Source organism: Crocodylus porosus, unplaced genomic scaffold (assembly GCF_001723895.1).
Source record: "Crocodylus porosus isolate Cpor-Errol unplaced genomic scaffold, CroPor_comp1, whole genome shotgun sequence".
Lineage (NCBI taxonomy): Eukaryota > Metazoa > Chordata > Crocodylia > Crocodylidae > Crocodylus > Crocodylus porosus.
In genome coordinates this window covers 22,719,117-22,738,774 of record NW_017728948.1, presented here as the reverse complement: position 1 = coordinate 22,738,774, position 19,658 = coordinate 22,719,117, and the positions used below count along the sequence as shown (strand labels likewise).

At 42.0% G+C, this 19,658-nt stretch overlaps 1 protein-coding gene across 2 annotated transcripts in view; it reads right to left on the bottom strand.

Annotated features, from left to right (window-relative positions):
• The window catches only part of EVC2 (EvC ciliary complex subunit 2), a 175,676-nt gene that overhangs the window by 47,581 nt on the left and 108,437 nt on the right, over positions 1-19,658 (bottom strand). Inside the window, exons 12-14 of one of the 2 annotated variants that reach the window (XM_019553168.1) lie at positions 10,760-10,919; positions 8,923-9,380; positions 1,237-1,441 (exon numbers count right to left, since the gene is read on the bottom strand). In XM_019553168.1, the coding sequence (XP_019408713.1) occupies positions 1,237-1,441; positions 8,923-9,380; positions 10,760-10,919 (823 nt within the window). Of the gene's footprint in view, positions 1-1,236; positions 1,442-8,922; positions 9,384-10,759; positions 10,920-19,658 lie in introns of both variants that reach the window. The other variant, XM_019553167.1, reaches the window with a different exon arrangement.

Below are 19,658 nucleotides of genomic sequence, written 5' to 3'. Positions count from 1 at the left end.
CGTCAGGTGACCAGTAGGAAGGACAAAACAGAATGGTCATTGCTGTTCTAAGCCTGGACTCCAGACTCCCAGTGTAAGCAAGGACCAGATCCTGACTGAGGGACCTTCCCTGGTGCTCCCTCTGACAGCGTCTATCAGGGACGCCTGACTTCACTGGATCAACTTGATGTGTACCTGGCACTGAGGGTCTATTGATAAGTTGCCAACCAAGTGGAAACTCTTTGTCAATTTGTCCGTCTGTTTTTATTATCACTGCCAATTTTTTTTTACTTTTATTGCCATATTGTCTGCTTATTAGTTTAACCTTTTTATTAACTGTTATATGTGTAAACCATATTTTGCTGCTAAAACATTTTTGTTTTGTTACTATAAGTAAAATTTATCTTTACTGTTTTACGTGAAACTTATCTTTGCTTCATGCCCAACTCTGCCTCCTTGATCCCGAACCAAACAGCCCAGTGGCTGATACATTTGCAGCGCCCAGTCAGCCTGCAACCAAACTGATACACTCACAGTGCCCAGTTGGCCTGTGACAATTCCACCTCCCTCCCATGAAGTGGCAGCACTGCAGGGTGGTGGGTGGCAGTGGTGGCCATAATATCTGTTGGCGGGAGGGGGAGGGGGTGGTGTGCTGCAATTTTTTTTTTATTTACATAAGTGTACCGTGGGATGGAAAGGGTTGGGAAACGCTGCTCTAGTTCCTTGGCTTCTCAGAAAGCCTCCCTAGTTATAAGTTTCTTTTGGCTTCCTGCTTCTTCCATTGGGGTTATTTTTCTATTTTGGGCTAGTAAGATAAGCATATTGGAGGGAACAGGGTTTCAAGGTGAGGTGATAGTATTGCTCAATGTTGCCTGAAAAATGTTTTTAAATGCTAAGAAGCTAATGAGGAGATGACAGAGTACAGCCACACCTGATAAGGCTGAGAACCTCTTATGAAGGTGAAGGGTTTTTGGGAATCCCTAGACAAAGCTGAATTTTTCAAGTGTTTGTAAGAAAGGAGATACTGTGTTAATATACTGCACTGTCAGAAGGGGCTGGAGTCCAGCATACTGCTTTTACCTACCTGTAAGTGATAAATACATTGGGCCATACAATTAGAAACTGATTATATTCTGTTTCCCAAATATTTGGAAAATGCCCTGTTCTCAGGGGGATACCACTTAATTGTGTGCATGTGTGCGTGCATATTAGTACACATACCTAAGAAAATGTAAAGTATTCAGATACTGATCCCACCTGTTTGTCAGGTACTGTTAAGCTCTGGTCCATTTTCAACAACTCTGCTTCCACCCACTCTGACTGATAGACCTGAAGCAGTGTTTTTGCTCGTATCTTGGGCAAAGCCAAGTTAGTGTCCAGCTGAGAAAAGCAGCAATGAAACTCTCGTCTTATATTAAGCAATTCTTCTTCTGATAATGAAAGAGGAAAACTCAAAAGTCTCCTGTAAAAATAAACAAACAAACATGCATTTATGTAAATTTGAACAGATTAAAATAAACAAGCAAAATCATGCACACATATTTCTACCATCTGGAGTGCTAAGGGTGGAACCTGAGCAAAATCAACTTCCCATGATAATTAACGTCCTCTCCTTTTCTGCCCTGCTTTTCAACCTGATACTGTGATTTCACATAGGGTTTACTGCTTTACTTGTTGCTGTAGAAATTCCATGATAATACTTTCAATTCAATATACAGAACAGTGGCCTGGAGAAAATGTGATTTTTCAGGAGAAAACAGATAGATTTTGCTTTAAAATAAATCTTTGGATCTGATCACAAAATTATTGGCTATTTTCCCCAGCGTATAGGTTTTTTCCTACTACTCAGGTAGTAGAACAGCTTCAGGGTTAGAGTCAATGGACAGAACATCTCTTAAAAACTCTCTGCTGTTCCTACACGACTGGCAGCTGTTGCTGTTGAGAGAACCCAAAACACCTATTTACAGTCAAGCCCAGATAATGTCTCTCACATGCATACAAAAACAAGGTCTGTGATATTAAGCAGAGTTGGCAATAACAGGAGTTGGTCATCAGGTGGTGGTATGTGATGAAGAAGCCATTTGAAAGATATTGCCAAGTGATAAAAGGCCATTTTCATTTTGAATGTACATTTGTTCAGGTTTTATACAGGTTGAGACTTCTTCATTAAGTGGGTGCCATAGCTCTACATTTGGAGGCACTAGATTTATATTCTACCCTGTGAATTTTTGTGATCTAACGCAATGTTAACTGTGATTTTATACAATATCTAACTTTGAAATTAAACGCATAAAAGTTATACTATGTTTTAACAAAATATGTACCAATTAACTGAAGGAAGGAGAGACTTCTTCACATTGCAAAAAAAGCTGGCAGGGCTTCCACCTCTCATGTATTCCCCCTCCTTCGCTCCCAAAAGGCATGGTGCTTGCATTTTACTAACTCTCTAATCCCTTTATTAATGATTTTGCCTTTTCCCAAGAGTTCCAGAAGCACCCGCTACAAAGTTACACTATGTAACAACCTCCCTGGTTGTATGACTGTAACAACCATACAACCTCCCTGTTCAATTTAACTGAGAGATAAATCACATGGGTGTTACTACGCCCCTGGGAAAACCACCCCCAGGCTCCGGCAGTACCTTAAATTCCCAGGCTCTGCGTAAGTACCTGACAAGTCTCTCTCACAATGATACTGTTTTAAATCTTTACATATAATTCTTCAATAAGGCAAATTCATTTGTCAACAACTGACTGCTAATTGATTTGATTTTGGAGCATCATGAAATAATTAGTGCATTAAGTAGTATATTTAGCCAGGAGAGATTGCTTAAGCTGGTAAGTTATATTGCATAAGGAAGTTAGTGACAATGTTGGGAGTCACCATAGATACTTTTGCTTTATTATGTACAGAAGTCAGCCACTGACGAAAGCTGTGGTACCAGGCTGAATGTGATATAAAGAAGAATGGTATTAGCCGGGTTTGACAGTGTAGGCTGCAACATAGTTGCCTTCCCATCACCATGCCTGGAAGTCCAACTCTTGTCTTTGTAGTCAGCCTCTGGTGGCCTCAAGAAAAAAAGGGTCAGACTCTTAGCAGCATCAACTTTATAATTGGCTCAGCCAATTATAAACAGCAGGAGGAGGAAAGGTTCTAAATCTTTTTGCTTCCCCAATCCTGGAAAACATAGACACCAGTGGGAGCACCTGTGTCAGAGGAATCAACAACGGAATCTGATTACAACTTCTCAGGGCCAAGAATCTGAAACTGCAGGGGGAAGGGAACAACCAGTCTACTCTGAATCAGCTGTTCCATGTGGCTGGCCACTGGAACCTATGCACCACCACGACAGTGAGAGCAACAGGAGACAGAAAAATAAGCAGCAGAAACAGCATGTTGCAGACCAAACCAGTAATACAGAGCCACCCACCCCACATGGAAACATGTGTCCTAGTTGCAAGAGAACCTGTGGACCTCGGATTGGTCTTGTCAGCCATCTTTGGACCTACAGATAAGGCAATCATGGAAGACAATCATCCTCAACTGCAAAGGATTGTCGATGATGATGATGACCCCTGGAATAGCTCTCAGACAGAAGACAGGGTAGATTTGCACCTTATAAAATAACTCAGTAAGAGATATATAGTTTATGTTTTGCCAGCCCAAGATCGCTCAATTCATCAGATGCGGTGAAAGGATATGCACAGAGCAGTGTATAAAATGGAGAGACTGATTTGAATACAACACGCGGGAAGGAGGTGGCTATTGCTTGTTTGCCTCGCCCAGCACTGTCCCCTTCCTGCCCTCTACTCTCTGTCACTGTCTTCTTACCTTTTATATTTAAAGTACTGTTTCCATTTGATACACTGATCTGTGAATGTCCTTTCACAGCATCTGCTGAAGCAAGCTTGGCCTCATGAAAGCTTATACTAAATCTCTGAACTAGTTCATTAGTCCGGTGCAAACATACTCCACCTTTTGCCTTACTTCAGGCTAACAAAGCTAATTACTTCTCATAATTTTTAATTTTTTTCACTCAGTTATATTTCCTTCACTGTATAGATACGGTCTATTTGGCTACTTATGTGCCCATGATCAGTGTAATAGCTCAAAATGCAGAGAGTAAAATATGTACCTTGTATTACTTCTATTATTCTTTTAAAAATGTAACCATTTGCCAATGTTTAAAAACTATATAAAAATCAGACTGTGGCAGTTAAATGCAAAAAGGTAGAGAAAAGCATTTAAGAAATCCCTTAAAATGGGAACATATTCATGTTTCTTGGACCAGAGGCCCCTGTTACTTTAAAGGATGCAGCTTTGAGCAGTCTAAGCTGGCTACATGGGGTGAAAGGAGTACAGGAGCAGGCTGGTCCTAAATAAAAGGGAAACTCCTGTGTGTGGCTGGGGAACCACATGACAGGAAGGGGGCAGGGCTTTGGGACACATAAGCCGGTGGCCTGAGTAAGAGCAGGCAGTCTGGTCCTACAAGCTGCAGGAAGATGATCCTCTGGGAGAGTTGGCTGCAGGAAAGAGGCCCATGGACACTCAAGCTATCCATGAGACTGCTGAAGGGGAAAAATAGCTTGAGCTGAAGTACTGACCCACAGTGGAGAAGAATTTTGTGGAAGCAGTTTGCTTATATTTCTGTTATGCTGAGGTTTCAGACCAGAGGACTGGATGTGGCTAACAGGGGTAAAAAGGAAACCACAAGGAGGCACCCAGTGTAAGGCTGCCCAGCTAGGGTCAGGGACCTCAGGAGCAGAGCAGCATTTAAGTAGCTGCACCAAGTTCAGGGAGCCTAGGGGCAGCACAGTGTGCAAGCAGCCGTGACAGGGTCAGGGACCCTAAGGGCTACCACACGAGACCAAGGCCAAGTCCTTGGAGGCCAAGAGGGTGAGACAGGGCTGGGGCCTAGGAGCTGAGGTCTGGGACAGTGGACCTTGCGCTGGAGGAAAAGGGATGAAGCCAGGAAGGCAGAACCCCAACAAAGGTTCAAGGCTTGAGGAGCCAGGGCCAGGGTGACCTCCAACCCCCAAACACTGACCAACATATACAGGGCTTGGGTGTGTCTATGGGGTTGGCTAGAGCTCATGTTTATTACCCCTAAGGCACAACTGTGGTTGTCTTAAAGGGGAAACGCACCCAGTAGAGTTTGGGGCAGAGGAGCTCCAAGGACTGTACTCAGAAGAAAGGCACCCAGGAAGAGGTTACCCTGGCCTGTGGAGGCAGCCTCCCCAGCTAAGACCTTATGATCAAGGCATGGCAGAGATAGGAGGTAAGGGGAGGCAGGGGAGCATAGGTAGGCAGGTCTGACCACTAGGGGGTATCAGATGCTGGATGGCTGGCCTGAGCCTGTCACAGGACAAATAAATTAAAAATGTAAAGAAGGCATTTTCCTGTTGAGATTCTAATATAGTTGTAAAGACCATTTTTCATGAATGAAAAAATTTCAACCGGTAATTTTTTTCTTCTTCCTTTCCTACTTTGAGGGTAATATCCCACAGTGCTGGAAGGGGACTGAAGAAGCATTAGTAGCTCCTCCACAGTTTTCTTTCTAATAAACAGAACAATGGAAGTTGCTAGAATTCTTAATAATAGTTTTAAAAAATGATGGTAAGTAAAAACAGAACTGTATTTATCAAATTACTATACGTCGTGGAAAATCACCAATCACTTTTGGATCACTTTTACTTACAGCTGATCCAAAAGGGACTTCTGGGCTCAAGCTCTGGTCCCTGAAGTAGCAAAGTGCTAGACAACCATTAGACAAGACTGGCTACCTGCTGTACTGTTTTTCAAGTCTTTGGGTTAAGAACAGTTCAGAAAAAAACAAAATATATTTATTTTTCAGCAGTTATCTTCCTGCCTCCCCAGAAAGAAATAACCTATTAACTTTAAAACTAACAATAAATATATAACAACAAGTAAGGAATAATTAAAGCATTACATAGCATGTGTGCACACACATACACACTAATATAAAACTATATGACATTGTTTCCTCATTTTTTAGAAAAGGTAATTTTTATTTCAGCTTATAGTCCCACATGTTGTTCTTATTTTCATAAACTTTGCTCATGCTGCTTTATGCTTTGTTCCTGTACTAGATGGATCAACTGACTGTAGTCAACTCCTAAATTAAGATATTTGCATTTACAATATTTTACCCATTCAACGTTCTTATTTTATTTCTGCAAAAATTTACAATATATGTGCCATTCCACAAAATTATGTTAGATTCATACATACATACATAAAAGTAGTATGGAGAAAAAAAATCAATGGTTTAAAAAGCATTTTAAATTACTGTTATGCCATACCTTTATTAAAAAGAATTATAAGGTAATTTATATGTTGGTGGCAGCATAGTCTCTTGAATGATCAACAAAGCTATCATTCAGAGTAATTCTTTGCATAGAACTGGATATGACAGATATCTGAAAGCTGACATCTGGCTATCAAAATATCAAAACTGACACACAATGGATTGGATGTAAAGATAGAGACAGTTATTAAAACCCCCCAGATAAAAAAGCTGTGCAATTGTTACCTAGAAAAGTTACTGGAAATACAAGCGGCTTACTGTTGCTGTAGAATCTGACAAATACAGCGGAAACTACTGCAGATTGGAACAAAATTATCACAGAATCATAGAAGCTAGAAGTGGGAAAGACCTGTTAGGTCACACAATCCATATTCCTGTTAGTGCAAAATGGTTCTCAATAGGACATTCAAAGATAATAAGACAATACACTGAAAAGGCTTATGGAAATTTATTTACAATTTTGAATAAAAAACCAAAATGAGAATCAAAGAAAGAAATGAATGGATTTTCAAACAAAACAAACATTACAAATAATGAGTGGGTTCTTTCTGCACATGTTTTTTTACCCCCTTGTCTACCAGGCAATAGGCAAGTTTATGGGGAGAAAGTTGAATCATACCTGGCTGGTACATATCTATAGTTAAGGGGAAAAATATCTCCGCTGTTATTTGAGTTCAAGATCGTCATTAAGGTATGCTTCTTTTAATGGAGCATGTCTGTAAGCCAGAGGACAAACTGACCAGCCACAGCAGTCCAGAAAAGGTTGGAATTTAGTTCTTGAGTTTATTTCATCAGAAGTCAGACTGGAAGGGACCACTTGGGTAACTGAGCCCAATCCCTGCAATTGCAGGCAACCACGTAGTATACATGAAGTGCAAGAAGTTCATGAGAGCATCTACTCTGGCATACCAGTACGCCTCATACACAACACGTCTCATCAACCGGTCTCTTTCTTCAAAGCATTTCTTTTTAACAAGGAGAAGATGCAAGAGGACTCAGAACACTTGGTCATAGCAAGGATGGGGAAGGATACATCCTGTTCCCTAGAAAGATATCCTTTCCCAGGGTACTAAGAGAGAAGTTAGCTGTGTTAGTCTAACAGGCAGAAGGCAGGGCTGTGTGGCATCTGAGAAATTACCTGGTTTAGAGAGGCATGATCTTTCATAGGTTACTACCCCAAATGTGAGGAACTGAGGCCCCTTGTACACATGCAGGAAAAGGCATGATGGGATTAAATGCACAATCTTTTTTTCATTACATCCCATTATGCCTTATTGCCAGTGCAGGAGCCTGATCCTGGGCTCCTTCTGCTCTGGCAAAAAGCAAGCTTCCACAGCTGAGAGCCCCTCATTTGAGGGTTTCCCAGCTGTGGGGGCACCCCTCACACTACCAGACCTGGGGGATCATGGCTCCCGTGATCTCCCAAGCTTAGGGGTGCATGAAACCCTGGGGCCTGGGAGATCTCAGGAGCTGCAATCCCCCAGGCCTGGGGGTTTCATACCCCCCTCCACCCAGAGCAGACATAGCCCTTGACTGCTAAAACCTAGCTGAGTCCTGACCCCCAGCATCCACAGCTGTGGGACTCTGGGTCCCCATGCTGCCAGGACCCAAAGTTGCCAGTTGCTGGGGCTGAGAGTTCCCCCAGTTGTGGGACTTCCAGTCCTGCTGGGCATGATGCATCCCTGTGGCTGGAGCTCCATCAGCTATTTGGGCTCCCAACCTTAGGGAAGACTCTACTACATGTGCAAATTAAAGCTCCATAGTTGTTATCTATAAAACTAGTACACATTTTTGAGGTTTAACTTTGTAGCTGGCTGGAGCCTTCTACAGCGTGATAGCTACTTTGCACATGAAGCTGGTCTTAAGGTCATCGTGCAATTAACCAGTTAATAGTGCAATACCTGTAAAGTGCAGAGAAGGCCTAAGGAGAGGCTCATACTCTAGTATGTCTGTCTCTTTCCTGTCTCTGTTTCCACAACAAAAGCAACAAAAGCAAAAAGCCTAATATCTAGCTTCCTATATGTCATATGCCTGTTGCCATTCATGTGTTTTGCAACCACAATATTTACATATAATCATCCTGTTCTGATGTCCAATGTCTCTGATTAAAGATTACATTTCTAGTTCTAAGATATATGGCAGCAGACAAATGCTCAGAAAAATCAAGAATAGTTAAAAAAAAATCATCTTAAAACTATGGAAGTGGTAATGTTAACTGTGGGGCTTATTATACCTAATGCTTTGAATACTCTCTCAGATGCTGGGACTCTGAGGAAGGGCTGAGAATACTTCCATTTCCCAATAATGCAAGAGTTGCATACAAATTGTGACATACGCTAAGTTAAGCTGGACCTACCTTTACATTTTAAATTTTTTTTTCTAGGAATTTTCATTGAAAATAAAAGACTTATTTTTCACAAGTTCTCAGCACTGAGCACAGACACTGACTTTAGCAGGTGCTTCAGATGCTAAGCTCTTATGGAAACCACATCCCGTTCCAAAGTTTATGTAAAATAAGTGATAAGTAAAAATTTAAGCCAAATATGTGATTAATTCATCAGTTATTTTTCTTTACAAGAGATATAACCAAGAAAAGAGAATAGGCAGGCACTTACATGAACACTAACTTTTCCCGGGTCCTTAAGTTTTTTTGTTCTGAAATACTGTTTGCTAGTTCTTGGCTTGCTTTTTTCCTGGTAGTCTGAAGCAATTCTTCAAAGGCCATATTTTTGTCACGTTCTTCTTTTTCAAGCTGTTCAGTCTTAATGGCAATCTCCTTTTTATGTTCCTCTACAACTTGTAGCAGGTATGACTTTGGCACACTGAATTTTAACAGTTCTGGCACAATTACTCCATACTGAATGTGTTTAAGCTCCTCAATCGCTTTCTCTGTCAGACTAAACTGAAATACTTTTAGTTCTTCACTGGCATTATCATCAAGCTGTTCAGTAAGTTCTTCAGATTCAACAGCCTGATCAATCAGAAGGTTTTGCCACTGCCTCAAGTAGTGGCTAACCTCTTTAGTGGTTTTGAAAGCATCTCCCAATGACATCTGCTCCTTTCGTTGTTCTTTCTGCTGATTTGTTTACCAAAAAAGAAACAAGATAAATATAAGCAATAACTTTCCAATTCATAAATGGAGCAGAACCAACATCAATTGCATTTGGGTGTTCACAAACCACTCAATTCACAGTGGGTTGCCAAATTAAATGCAAGCCGCACACCATGCAAAGGAGCACGACCTGTATGATAAGCTAGAACAGAGCTGTCCAACTGGTCATCTACTGAGCGGTTAACAAGCAGGTGATGGGCTCCTGCCTAGCTGTCACTCTGCCCATTGCTCTTGTGGCATTGGTGGCCATGGTCTCCAGCCACCCATACCTTTTGGGGGTGGGGCAGCACAGTACAAGCAGGTCAGGCTGCCTGCACAATGTGTACCACCAGGAGGTCTTGCACCAATAGTGAGGGGTAGCTGAGCTTCCTGTGTTGTACAGCAGGTTCCCCACATAAATATAAGACATGCCATTATGGGGACACACCACAGGTCTCCCCAGTAAGCTGCACCTTACCGTGGAAACGGAGGCTGAGGGAAAGAGTATTTATGCCTATCCAAACTGATGAGCCCAGCAGCCACTATTACTTTGGGTTAAGATTACACATAATGGCTAATGCCTACAAAAATGCAATGTGCATTTTTTGCACTTGTCTAATAATACAGCATACTCTAGGCATCTGAAAGGTTCTGAAATGTAAATTACAGAAACGAGCAGTCAAAGAAATGCTGGGCAGGAAGAGAGAGACTTTTATAGATATCTAGCATCTTACTGCATATAATACTTTCACAGTAAGCTGGTGCAGAGCCATCCTTGTGTTGATAAAAGCCTTGGATGACACTAAATTATATGCCTAGCTCTCTCTCTTGCCTTTGAAGGATTACTCAAAAATGCAACCTTCCAATTACATATTCTGCATCCTTCCATTCTTTGTAATTCACGTACAGGATTAGTTAGCCACAAATGCATAAACTAGACCAGAGGGCAATGAGTGGAGAATTCACAAAAAATATGGATAAACAGGATTGTCACAGACCTCTATGGAGCCTGGAACCTAGTTTGTGTAGCCATGGAAGCTGCATATAAAAATTGTAGAACCTAGTCCTAATACCTTTGACCCAAGGAGACTTCAAATTTCAGAATGGAAACTTGGAGTTTCTTCAGTCATATAACTTCCCTGCATATTTTTCTAAGAGTAGGACATAATCTGATCAGAGCCTGAACAGCAGGGATATGAGTTACCGCATAGCTATACTGTGGTAACATTACTGAGAACAATGAAAATTAAGGATTTCCTCTATTCCCCCCAGCGGAGGTATTAAATTTCATTATGTAAGAATTATACTTTATCTTGCAGCTCTATTGTTTTCTGCTTCATAATCTCAGAGTAAATAATTACCTTTTGCAACACTTCTCTTCTTCTCTTAAAAATGAGCTTCTGGTGAAGCTTTTGCTTTTCATGTTTCAAACCATGATCCAACTTCTGTTCAACGGAATGAACTTCTGCCTGAGCCCGGTCCAGCAGGATTCCCAAATGACTTTCAGACAAATGACCAGCTCTGGAATAATAGCATTTAGAAAGTGTTACCTTGAGTACTTAACTGTATGAGTATATGACACTGCCATAGGATCTCAGCATGTTTCTACCTATGCATAAATACGAAGCAAAGAAGGAAAAAAAAAATCAAGGATACAGTAGAGCCAAGTGCTTGTACCCAGGTTAGTACTTCATAAAATATTCAAAGAAGATATGTGCCTATATACACTTACATATTTAAAATTAACATTTAAGGGAACATTTTTTAATGTTTTCTATTTATGGAATGTCACCAAAATGTAGCTATATTTATCCTTCTTTCCACATTTAAATACCATCTTTACCTGTATCCAAGATGACTTCAAATTTAAGATGACTCCCTCTAATAATTAGATTCTATACATGGAAACTCAACTTAAAAAATCCTTTGAAAATTCCTTTGAAAGATGTACAAAATCTAATTAGTGGAAAGTCATCTTAAATTCCTCCCCCCCACTGCTGTGACAGGGAAAGCAGTAGTGGGGGACAAAGAGCCAGACGATATCCAGATGCAGCTGACTGCTGTAGCCTGGGAAGGCATGGTTCATAGCTACTGTCCTAACTAATGTCGCGATAACCTTCATCAGCCCATCCTGTATAAATAACACTATGAGTTTTTAATCATAATATTGAGATAATAGCATTGTGATTGTGTAATTTACACTTAGCCAAACATGTGCAAAGATTTTCACTTACATTTTAGCAACCTTCAGAAGTATGAAAAAATTAGAGATTTTGGATGAAGAGAGAAATAATTCTACAAACTGAACTCTATTACATTTCCAAGAGCAGAGCTTGTTCCAAATTCTGGAATAAACCTGAGAGATGATGACACTTAACTCAAGCTCATTTGACTTTAATAGTTATCCCTAATTATGTGAACATAAATGAGATCCAAATCATGACTGTTGTGGGCCAAATCCAATAAAGTAGAGACAAATAAATCTCTTTCTCTTCTCTTTCCACAAATAACCTAATTTATATTTTAAATACTACTGATGTTCTCTTCACTTCAGGAGTTCCCAAAATATTTCCAAACAGAGAGATAAATGATCTTAATTCAATCACACTAAGCATTTGGGTATTTGTAGTTATAACTTAAAAAAAAAAAAAGTTTCAGATTTTTTTTTTGTATTAAAAATAGTACTTTTTTTTGCTACACACCATTTGCTAAAAGGGATTTTAAAGGGTCAAAATATAATCTGGGATGAAAATACGATCCCCAATGCATTTTGGATTTTGTCAACAAACAAACAAACAAACAAACAACTTCTTCAACTAATCTCCAGGCACCTGATTTTCAGAGCACAACATGAAACATATCATACTGGTTTCAACTGGAGCTGTGGGCTTCACAGCACCTAGGAAATCAAGTGAGGAAGACACTGGGTTGGAAGGGAAGGAAGAACTTGTTTCTGGCTTCTGGTCCCAATGCTATATACGCATTTTATCCAATAACATTTCAATGCAGAAGCAGCACAAGAAGCACAAGCTGTACTTCAAACACTTTGGATATCAGCATTAAAAGTAACAGGGATCTTAACAGATTGGAGAAATGGGCGTTATACAACAAAATGAAATTCAATAGAAGACAAATGTAACATGCAACACATGGGGAAGAAAAACCTAAATGCATAATACAAAATGGAGTATAGCTAGTACAGTGGTACACTGCTGGGAAGGTACTGGGAGTTACAGAGAAATGACAAATTCAATACAAGTCAATAATACATTGCTGCAAGAAAAGAAATGGAAATATTGAGTTGTATTAATAGCAATACTGTATTCAAGCTACAGTAGGTAACAGTATCTGTTCTTACCTGGTTAGAATTCAAGTGGACTACTGTGTCCGGTTCTAAGGACGTCTCCCCATTATGACCTAATGAAGAATGTCTTGCATTTGAAAGCTCATCTAATTCAATCCCAGCTATGCAGTTGGTCCAACAAAAGGTAATGCCTTAACAAAACATTGCCTCTTGCATAATTCCTGGGTCACCATGGCTATAACATCACTCTAACACATCCACATTTTAAGGAAGATGGAGAGAAACTGGAGATGTTCCAAAGGTGAACAATAAAGATAATAAATAGGCCACAATGGAAGTCATCTGAGAAAAAGTTGAAGGTACTAGGCTGTTTGGTTAAAGAAAAGGAGATTAAAAAGAGGAATGACAGCAACTTTTAAATTTACAAAAGGTTATCATACAGAAGAAGAAAAATTATTCTCACCAGAGGGGGCAGCACACGAAGGAATGCGCTTGAATTATAACAAAGCAGATTCAAAGAATCATAGAATAATGGAACAAGCTACTAAGGGAAATTGTGTAGTTTCCTTTATTGGGGGGTTTCAATAAGACACTGATTGGATAGCACTAGAAGTGGCTTTAGAAACCGTGAATCCTGCAACTGTGTGGATGACTCTTTAGGTCTCTTCCAAGTCTAATACTCTAGGCCACAGCAAAGGATGCTAGCAGTAATCGAAATAGGATCTAATGAGATCCTGGACAAGAGCTTTGCGGTATGGATGTAGAGGAAAGGCTGTAATTTAAGACGCTAGGAGAAGAATCTGCAAGACTTAACAGCCTAGATGTGAAGACCTAGAGCAGCGGTCCCCAACCTGTTGATAGCGGAGCCTCTTTTGGTCAATCCTGCACTGGGGGGGGGCACTGGGCATGTATGCACAGGGCCACCCCCCCACCACAGGCCAGCAGGTCAGTCTGTGGGGGAGGGAAGGGGCAGGGGGACAGACTGAGGTCTCCGCAGAGAGGAAGCCGAGTGGGGCCCCACCTGGCCGGGTGATGGAACAATTGGAGCCCGGGGGACTCCACCAGGAGTGTGGGGGGGGGCTCCTGCCACTGGGTGCACCCTGGCAGAGGCCCTGGAGGCATGTGCCCCACCATCTCTGCAGAAGCAGAAGTGGCAGAGGCAGCTGCTGCTATGCCTTGAGCCCTGCTGCAGCTGGCCATGTGTGGGCACAGCTCAGCTCAGCAGTGGGTCAGGCCCCAGCCCAGATGGGTCTGGGAAGATCTGGTCATGCAGGTGCAAATGAAGAGGCTCCCACTGCTGGATGCAGCCTGGCAGAAGCCCCAGTGGCCCATGCCCTCCCCAAACTTGTGCTTGGGTCACAGCAGGCAGCCTGCAGCAGCATCTGCCTCCAAGCACAGGTGGGCGGGGGGAATGGGCCCCTGGGGCCTCCACTGGGCTATGTTCAGTGGCAGCAGTCTCCCTCACATACCCCTGGATGGCCAGAGCTCAACCCCACTTCTGTGCTGCTGCTGTGCTGAGCCATGCCCACGTGGTGGTTGGACGCACGTGGCATCAGGGCCTAGCCTGGCCAGGACTGGGACTCTCCGTAGTCCAGGGGTGTGTTGGGGGGCTCCCGCCACTGGACACAGCCTGGTAGAGGCTCCATAACCCTCCAGCCTGTGCTATGGGTGGAGGCAGTTGCTGCTGTGGGCTGCCCACCGCACCCGGAGAACAGGTGGGGGGGGCACGGGCCCCTAAGTCAGGTCCCTCCACATGCTCCTGAACCACGGAGAGTCCAAGACCCAAGCAGCCTGGGGCCCAATGCTATGTGTGTCCCACTGAGTGGGCACAGTTCAGCACAACGGCAGCACAGAACTGGAGTTGGGCCCTGGGCTGACCAGGTCTGGGACTCTCTGTGATCCAGGGGTGCATGGGTGGCTCCCACTACTGGGTGCAGTCTGGCAGAGGCCTTAGGGGTCCATGCCCCCTCCCATGTGTATTCTGGGCACAGCGGGCAGTCTGTAGCAGCAGATGCCTCCACTCAGTGAACAGGTGGGAGGGCACGGGCCTGTGGTGAGTGCCCCCAGGCCTGTGCTTGTTCCAATATTTGACCACCCTCATAGTCCTCCTAATATCTAGTGTAAATTTCCCCTGCTGAAGCTTGAGGCCATTGCTTTAGTTCTGTCCCGTGATGTCAGGGAGAAAAGCCTGTCTGTCTCTCTCTCTGTAATCACCCTTCAGGTATATGAAGACTGTGATCAAGTCCTCTCTCAGCCTTCTCTTCTCCAGATTAAATAACCCTTGTTCTTTCAGCTTTTCCTCATAAGTCTTACCACTAATCTTTGTTGCTCTGTGGTGGACTCTTTTCAAACTGTCCACATCCTTCTTGACATGTGGGGCCCAACACTGGACACAGTACTGTAAGTGAAGTCTCACTAGTGATGATCCTCCCACTCACCCCTGTCCCTGCCTCTGCCCTACGTCCTCCCTCACCGTGGGGGCCCCGAACTGCTGGGAGGAGGGGTGGCACTGGTGCCCAGTAGATCCTGGGTTGGACTGTAATTCAAAAAGTGATCTTATACTTAAAAAGGCTGGAGACCATCCACTCACCTAGACATATCTGAGCTGAAGTCAATGATCTCAGTTCAGGACTTCAAGAAGACCAGAATTTCACCTAACTGCATTAGTCCAAGTTAGTCCAAGTTAGTCCAAGCACCAATTTCCAAGTTAGAATTCCATTAATTCAACATAGGAAAGACCTCACCTAGACTGATTCTAATATGATGCTTATCCTCACTGAAGACAGAGTGTTCAGCATGTAGTGGGATGAAGAGTAAGACATTACAGGAAGGAAGCAATAACAACGAATGAATATTAACTGACTGAAAGGGATATCAACTCCCTTTTTGGAGAAATAGTTTTGATGCAATAAACTCCACTGAAATAAATGAGAATAAAAACCACTATGAAAAAGAGATTAGTAGAGAAATACTAAGCTTTGGTCTTTCCTGTAAATCGGGACAGAGTTCCTATTTTAAAGACCTTTTCACAGGAAATTATTGTGGTTTTATTAGACATTAACATCTAAGAAGAAATTAATAAAGCAACTTGAGGTCTTCAAATTAGTAAAATTACTGCAACTCAATTATATTTTAAAGGGTTAGAAAGAAAATACTAGTGATAATGTGATGAAGCATTTGTCACTAACTGGGTACCTGTTTGTATATTTAAATTAGTGTAGTTGTGCTACTAAGGAAAGTGATTGGTATAAAATTCATTCAGGTGAGAACAGTACAATACTGGAGTATGTATGGTGTGGAGAAGGCAATACTAACATAGCTTTTGCAAGAAAAAAGATAAAGAGAACTTTCTATCTTTGAGCATTCTTTGAAAGTGTTAAAATGGGAGATAAGGTACTATGAACGCAATTCATTTAGAGTTTTCAATAAGCATTTTAAAAGTTTCCCAGAAGAGACTTAAGAAAAATGACTCAGAAATGCATAAGGGAAAAAGCAACTATGCTGTATAAACCAGTTAAGCAATTTAAAAAATTATACCAAATGGCTGTTCTGTAGGCCTAACATTAGGTACTCAGGTGATTGCACTGGGGCCAGTATTTAATAGGTTTATTAAATTTGGAAAAAAAGTAAAAGGATTTGTTGAACCATGATAATGACATTATGTTGTTTTCATTAGTAAAAACTGTGAATGGCTGTGAGAAACTCTAGGTGGATTTAAATGTGACAACAGGGAACATAACTTGGATACATTTAAGATAAATGTACTGGTAAACAAAAGACTGAATACGCTAACATGATAATAAGCACTGACCCTGTGGGAATCTCTAGATAGAGATGAAATGAGATTAAAGAGCCTGGAATTAGTATTCTGAGTTAATATGCAGGGTCCTGGCATCTGTTTGTCCAGTGGAAAGGAAGGACCTGGTTGACATAGAAACTAACTTTGCTGACTTTATACCACCAGGGAACTTATTCCTTCATTTCTGGTAGAATTATCATCAGGGATCCTGGTTTTCCTGATAAAAAACTTAAAAATTCTCCGATAACCCCCCCAAAATCCATGATTGCTGGTGCCCCTCACTCCCTACCCACAGCCCCTGCCCCCCCCACAGCCCTGATGGAGGGGGCCCCAGCTGCCAGGGACCTGGGTCCACAGCCCCCTGCAGGAGGCAGTGGCTGCTGTAGTGGAGCAAAGCCCACCCACAACTGCTGCGCACACTCCTGGAGGGGGAAGGGCAGTGCAGAGCTCACAGTGGCAATGAGCTTCCCCACGCAGCCCCACTGTTCCCTGCAGTGCTGGGTCATACCTGCTGAGCTGCAGAGGCTTCCAGGGAAGGGCAGCATGGTGGGAGTCTGAGCCCACAGCAGGCAGCCCACACCACCCCAACCCCGTGCACAGATCTGGGGGGGGGGCACAAGTCCCCCCCGTGCCCTGAGAGTGTGCACAGTGGTGGGGAGCCAGCCCTGTCCCCTGTCCCCAAGATGAGCTGCCCGCGGCCCCATCCCACTCCCTGTTGGGGCCCCGCAGCCACGCATTGCGGCCCTGGGTCCCAAACCCCATGAACTGTCTGGTAGGCGACAACCCCAACCCCAGACCTGCCAACTACTTCCCTCCCTCTCTCCAGGGGGCTCAATTCCCTTCCCCACCATTTACCTGCTAGAGCTGCTCTCCAGGCTGCCTGGGGCCATGTACATATACATGTACCTGGCACCCCCTGCCTGACCGCCCTCCTCCTGCTCCTTCCCAGATCCCTGCAGGCTGGAATTCTGCCAGCCTGCAGAGAGCTCTTTACAAAAAGCTGCAAAATCCATGGGTTTTTCTGTTAAAATGAAAATCTGCATTTTCTTCAGATAAAAAGGCAAATACATATTTTTCTCCATTTTCCCATGGGAAATGGAAAACCTGGATCCCTGATTATCACCAAGCAGTTAACACCAGATTCCACTCTGTGCTGCTTGAGTGGTGCAAAGGGACTACAACAAACACTAAATCTAGGCCAAAGACATGTACATCCCCATAAAAGTGTATCAGGCATAAAAAGGTTGGAAACCTTACTCCATATGTTGGTCCCTAATTAGCTGAATTTTCAAAATGGAGCTGAGTAAACATATCTTTGAGATATGAGGCCTCTTATTTAAATGACTTCTTTAGAAACCCAAGGATTTTTGTCAGTGATATCTTCTATTAGTCCAACTGCATGGTTGGGCTAGACTTAGACAAGCTTTTGAATGTGAAATACTCATCAGGCCTTTTTCTTTCTGGAGATGTTTTAAAATTTGGCTCCTATGTTTTAATTTTAAATTTTCACTGCAGTTCCAGGGTAGCTGATTTTTCCTTACTTACTCGATGGCATGAAGAATGGTCAGCACAAGCACTAATCAACCACCACATTATCTCTGACCCTACCGTTAGTCAACTAGGATTTAACTGACCACACTGTTATTGGGCACTTCTCAACTGTTTTTGAACTGGGCAGAGTCACCACGCCTCAAAACTAAACCAATGGAGTCTTTGCAACGACAACAAATGCCCTTGAGGAAAAATTCAAACCATGTCCCAACTTGCTGACTCATCCATTTACAATGTTACCTGGTGGCCTTCATGCTCTTCACACTAGTGATGACATCACCTTAAGATGGCTGAAACAACATGCCAAAACCACATATGCTAAATAAATAGCAGAAAAGCTTCTTTTTTTTTGTTTGTTTTTTTTGTTAGCACAGTATCTTTTTACATGGATCTTACTGGTTCTTCTATTAGATTTTAAGTATTCTTCCTAGATCCATTTTAAACGACAGGCACAATATTTTCATGCTGCCTGTTTTATGTAAACTTTGAACTGGATTAAACACTTGGGTCCACATCTCAATTTCTCTTTCAGACAGGAAAAAATGGCATTCCAACATCCCCTTTAACCTCAGCTATAACAATACATTCAAGTCACATTATTATAAACAGCATATAGTAGATTAAAAATATTTATATTAGTACCTAAAGAAGTGGACATTAAAGGGTAAAACGAAAAATTGGGGGGTGATTAGTGATGCAATTTAAAGGGCTAGCATATTTGACCAGACTTTACCTACTAAATTTCTTACATTCCAATTGGTAAATATTCCCTAAATCCCTTCATAATTAAAAACGTGATATTCCGGCCCACCTACAATGGATTTATTCTTCTTCTGGGTTTTGGGTATGATGTTCAGATTTGGCTGCAGCCGGAAGACTCTAGAGAATCACATGAAATGCTATTGTTCTGTAGTTTTACAATGCAAGCATACCAAGAATGAGAAACAGCATACAGCTCTGACAAGATTCCTTTAAAAGTAAATATGCAAAGACAGGGAACACTAAATTCTTGGTTTGCAAGTGCAAGGTGCTTGCAGAATTTATTTTAAAATTCTACACCATCAAAAAAACTGAGGGAATCATCTTTACTTCATCTTTTCTAAATCAGTGCCACCATGTCCCAGATTGTAGAAAAAGTCATTTACTGGTAATGCTTGTGGCACTGGAGTGAGAACTAACTCTACCTTACAGAAGTCAAATAGACTTCATCTTGATAAGAGAAGTAAATCCTTGTCCAACCCTGGACATTCTACCATTATAACATCCATTATGTATCATGCAAAGTTAAAGAGGGGAAGTAGTCATTTTCTATTAGAATTTCCTTATTACTTTTACTAGTTATATGGTCTTCCATGCAAGCAAATACCATAATGGTACCGACTGGAAATCAAAGTTTTCTTATTTCCGGTCCTGAAATATTTTCTTCTAACTCTCTTTAGTCATTGCTCTGTAGGCTACAATTGTTAAATACAATAACAATTATTAAACAAAAAATGGTAGCTGCCTTACCAAGTTACAATACCTCATTCTTTCTACAACGACTTGCAAGGATTCATATTCACAGTTAAATCTGCATTAGAAGCTATTTAACTAGAACAGTTCTCAA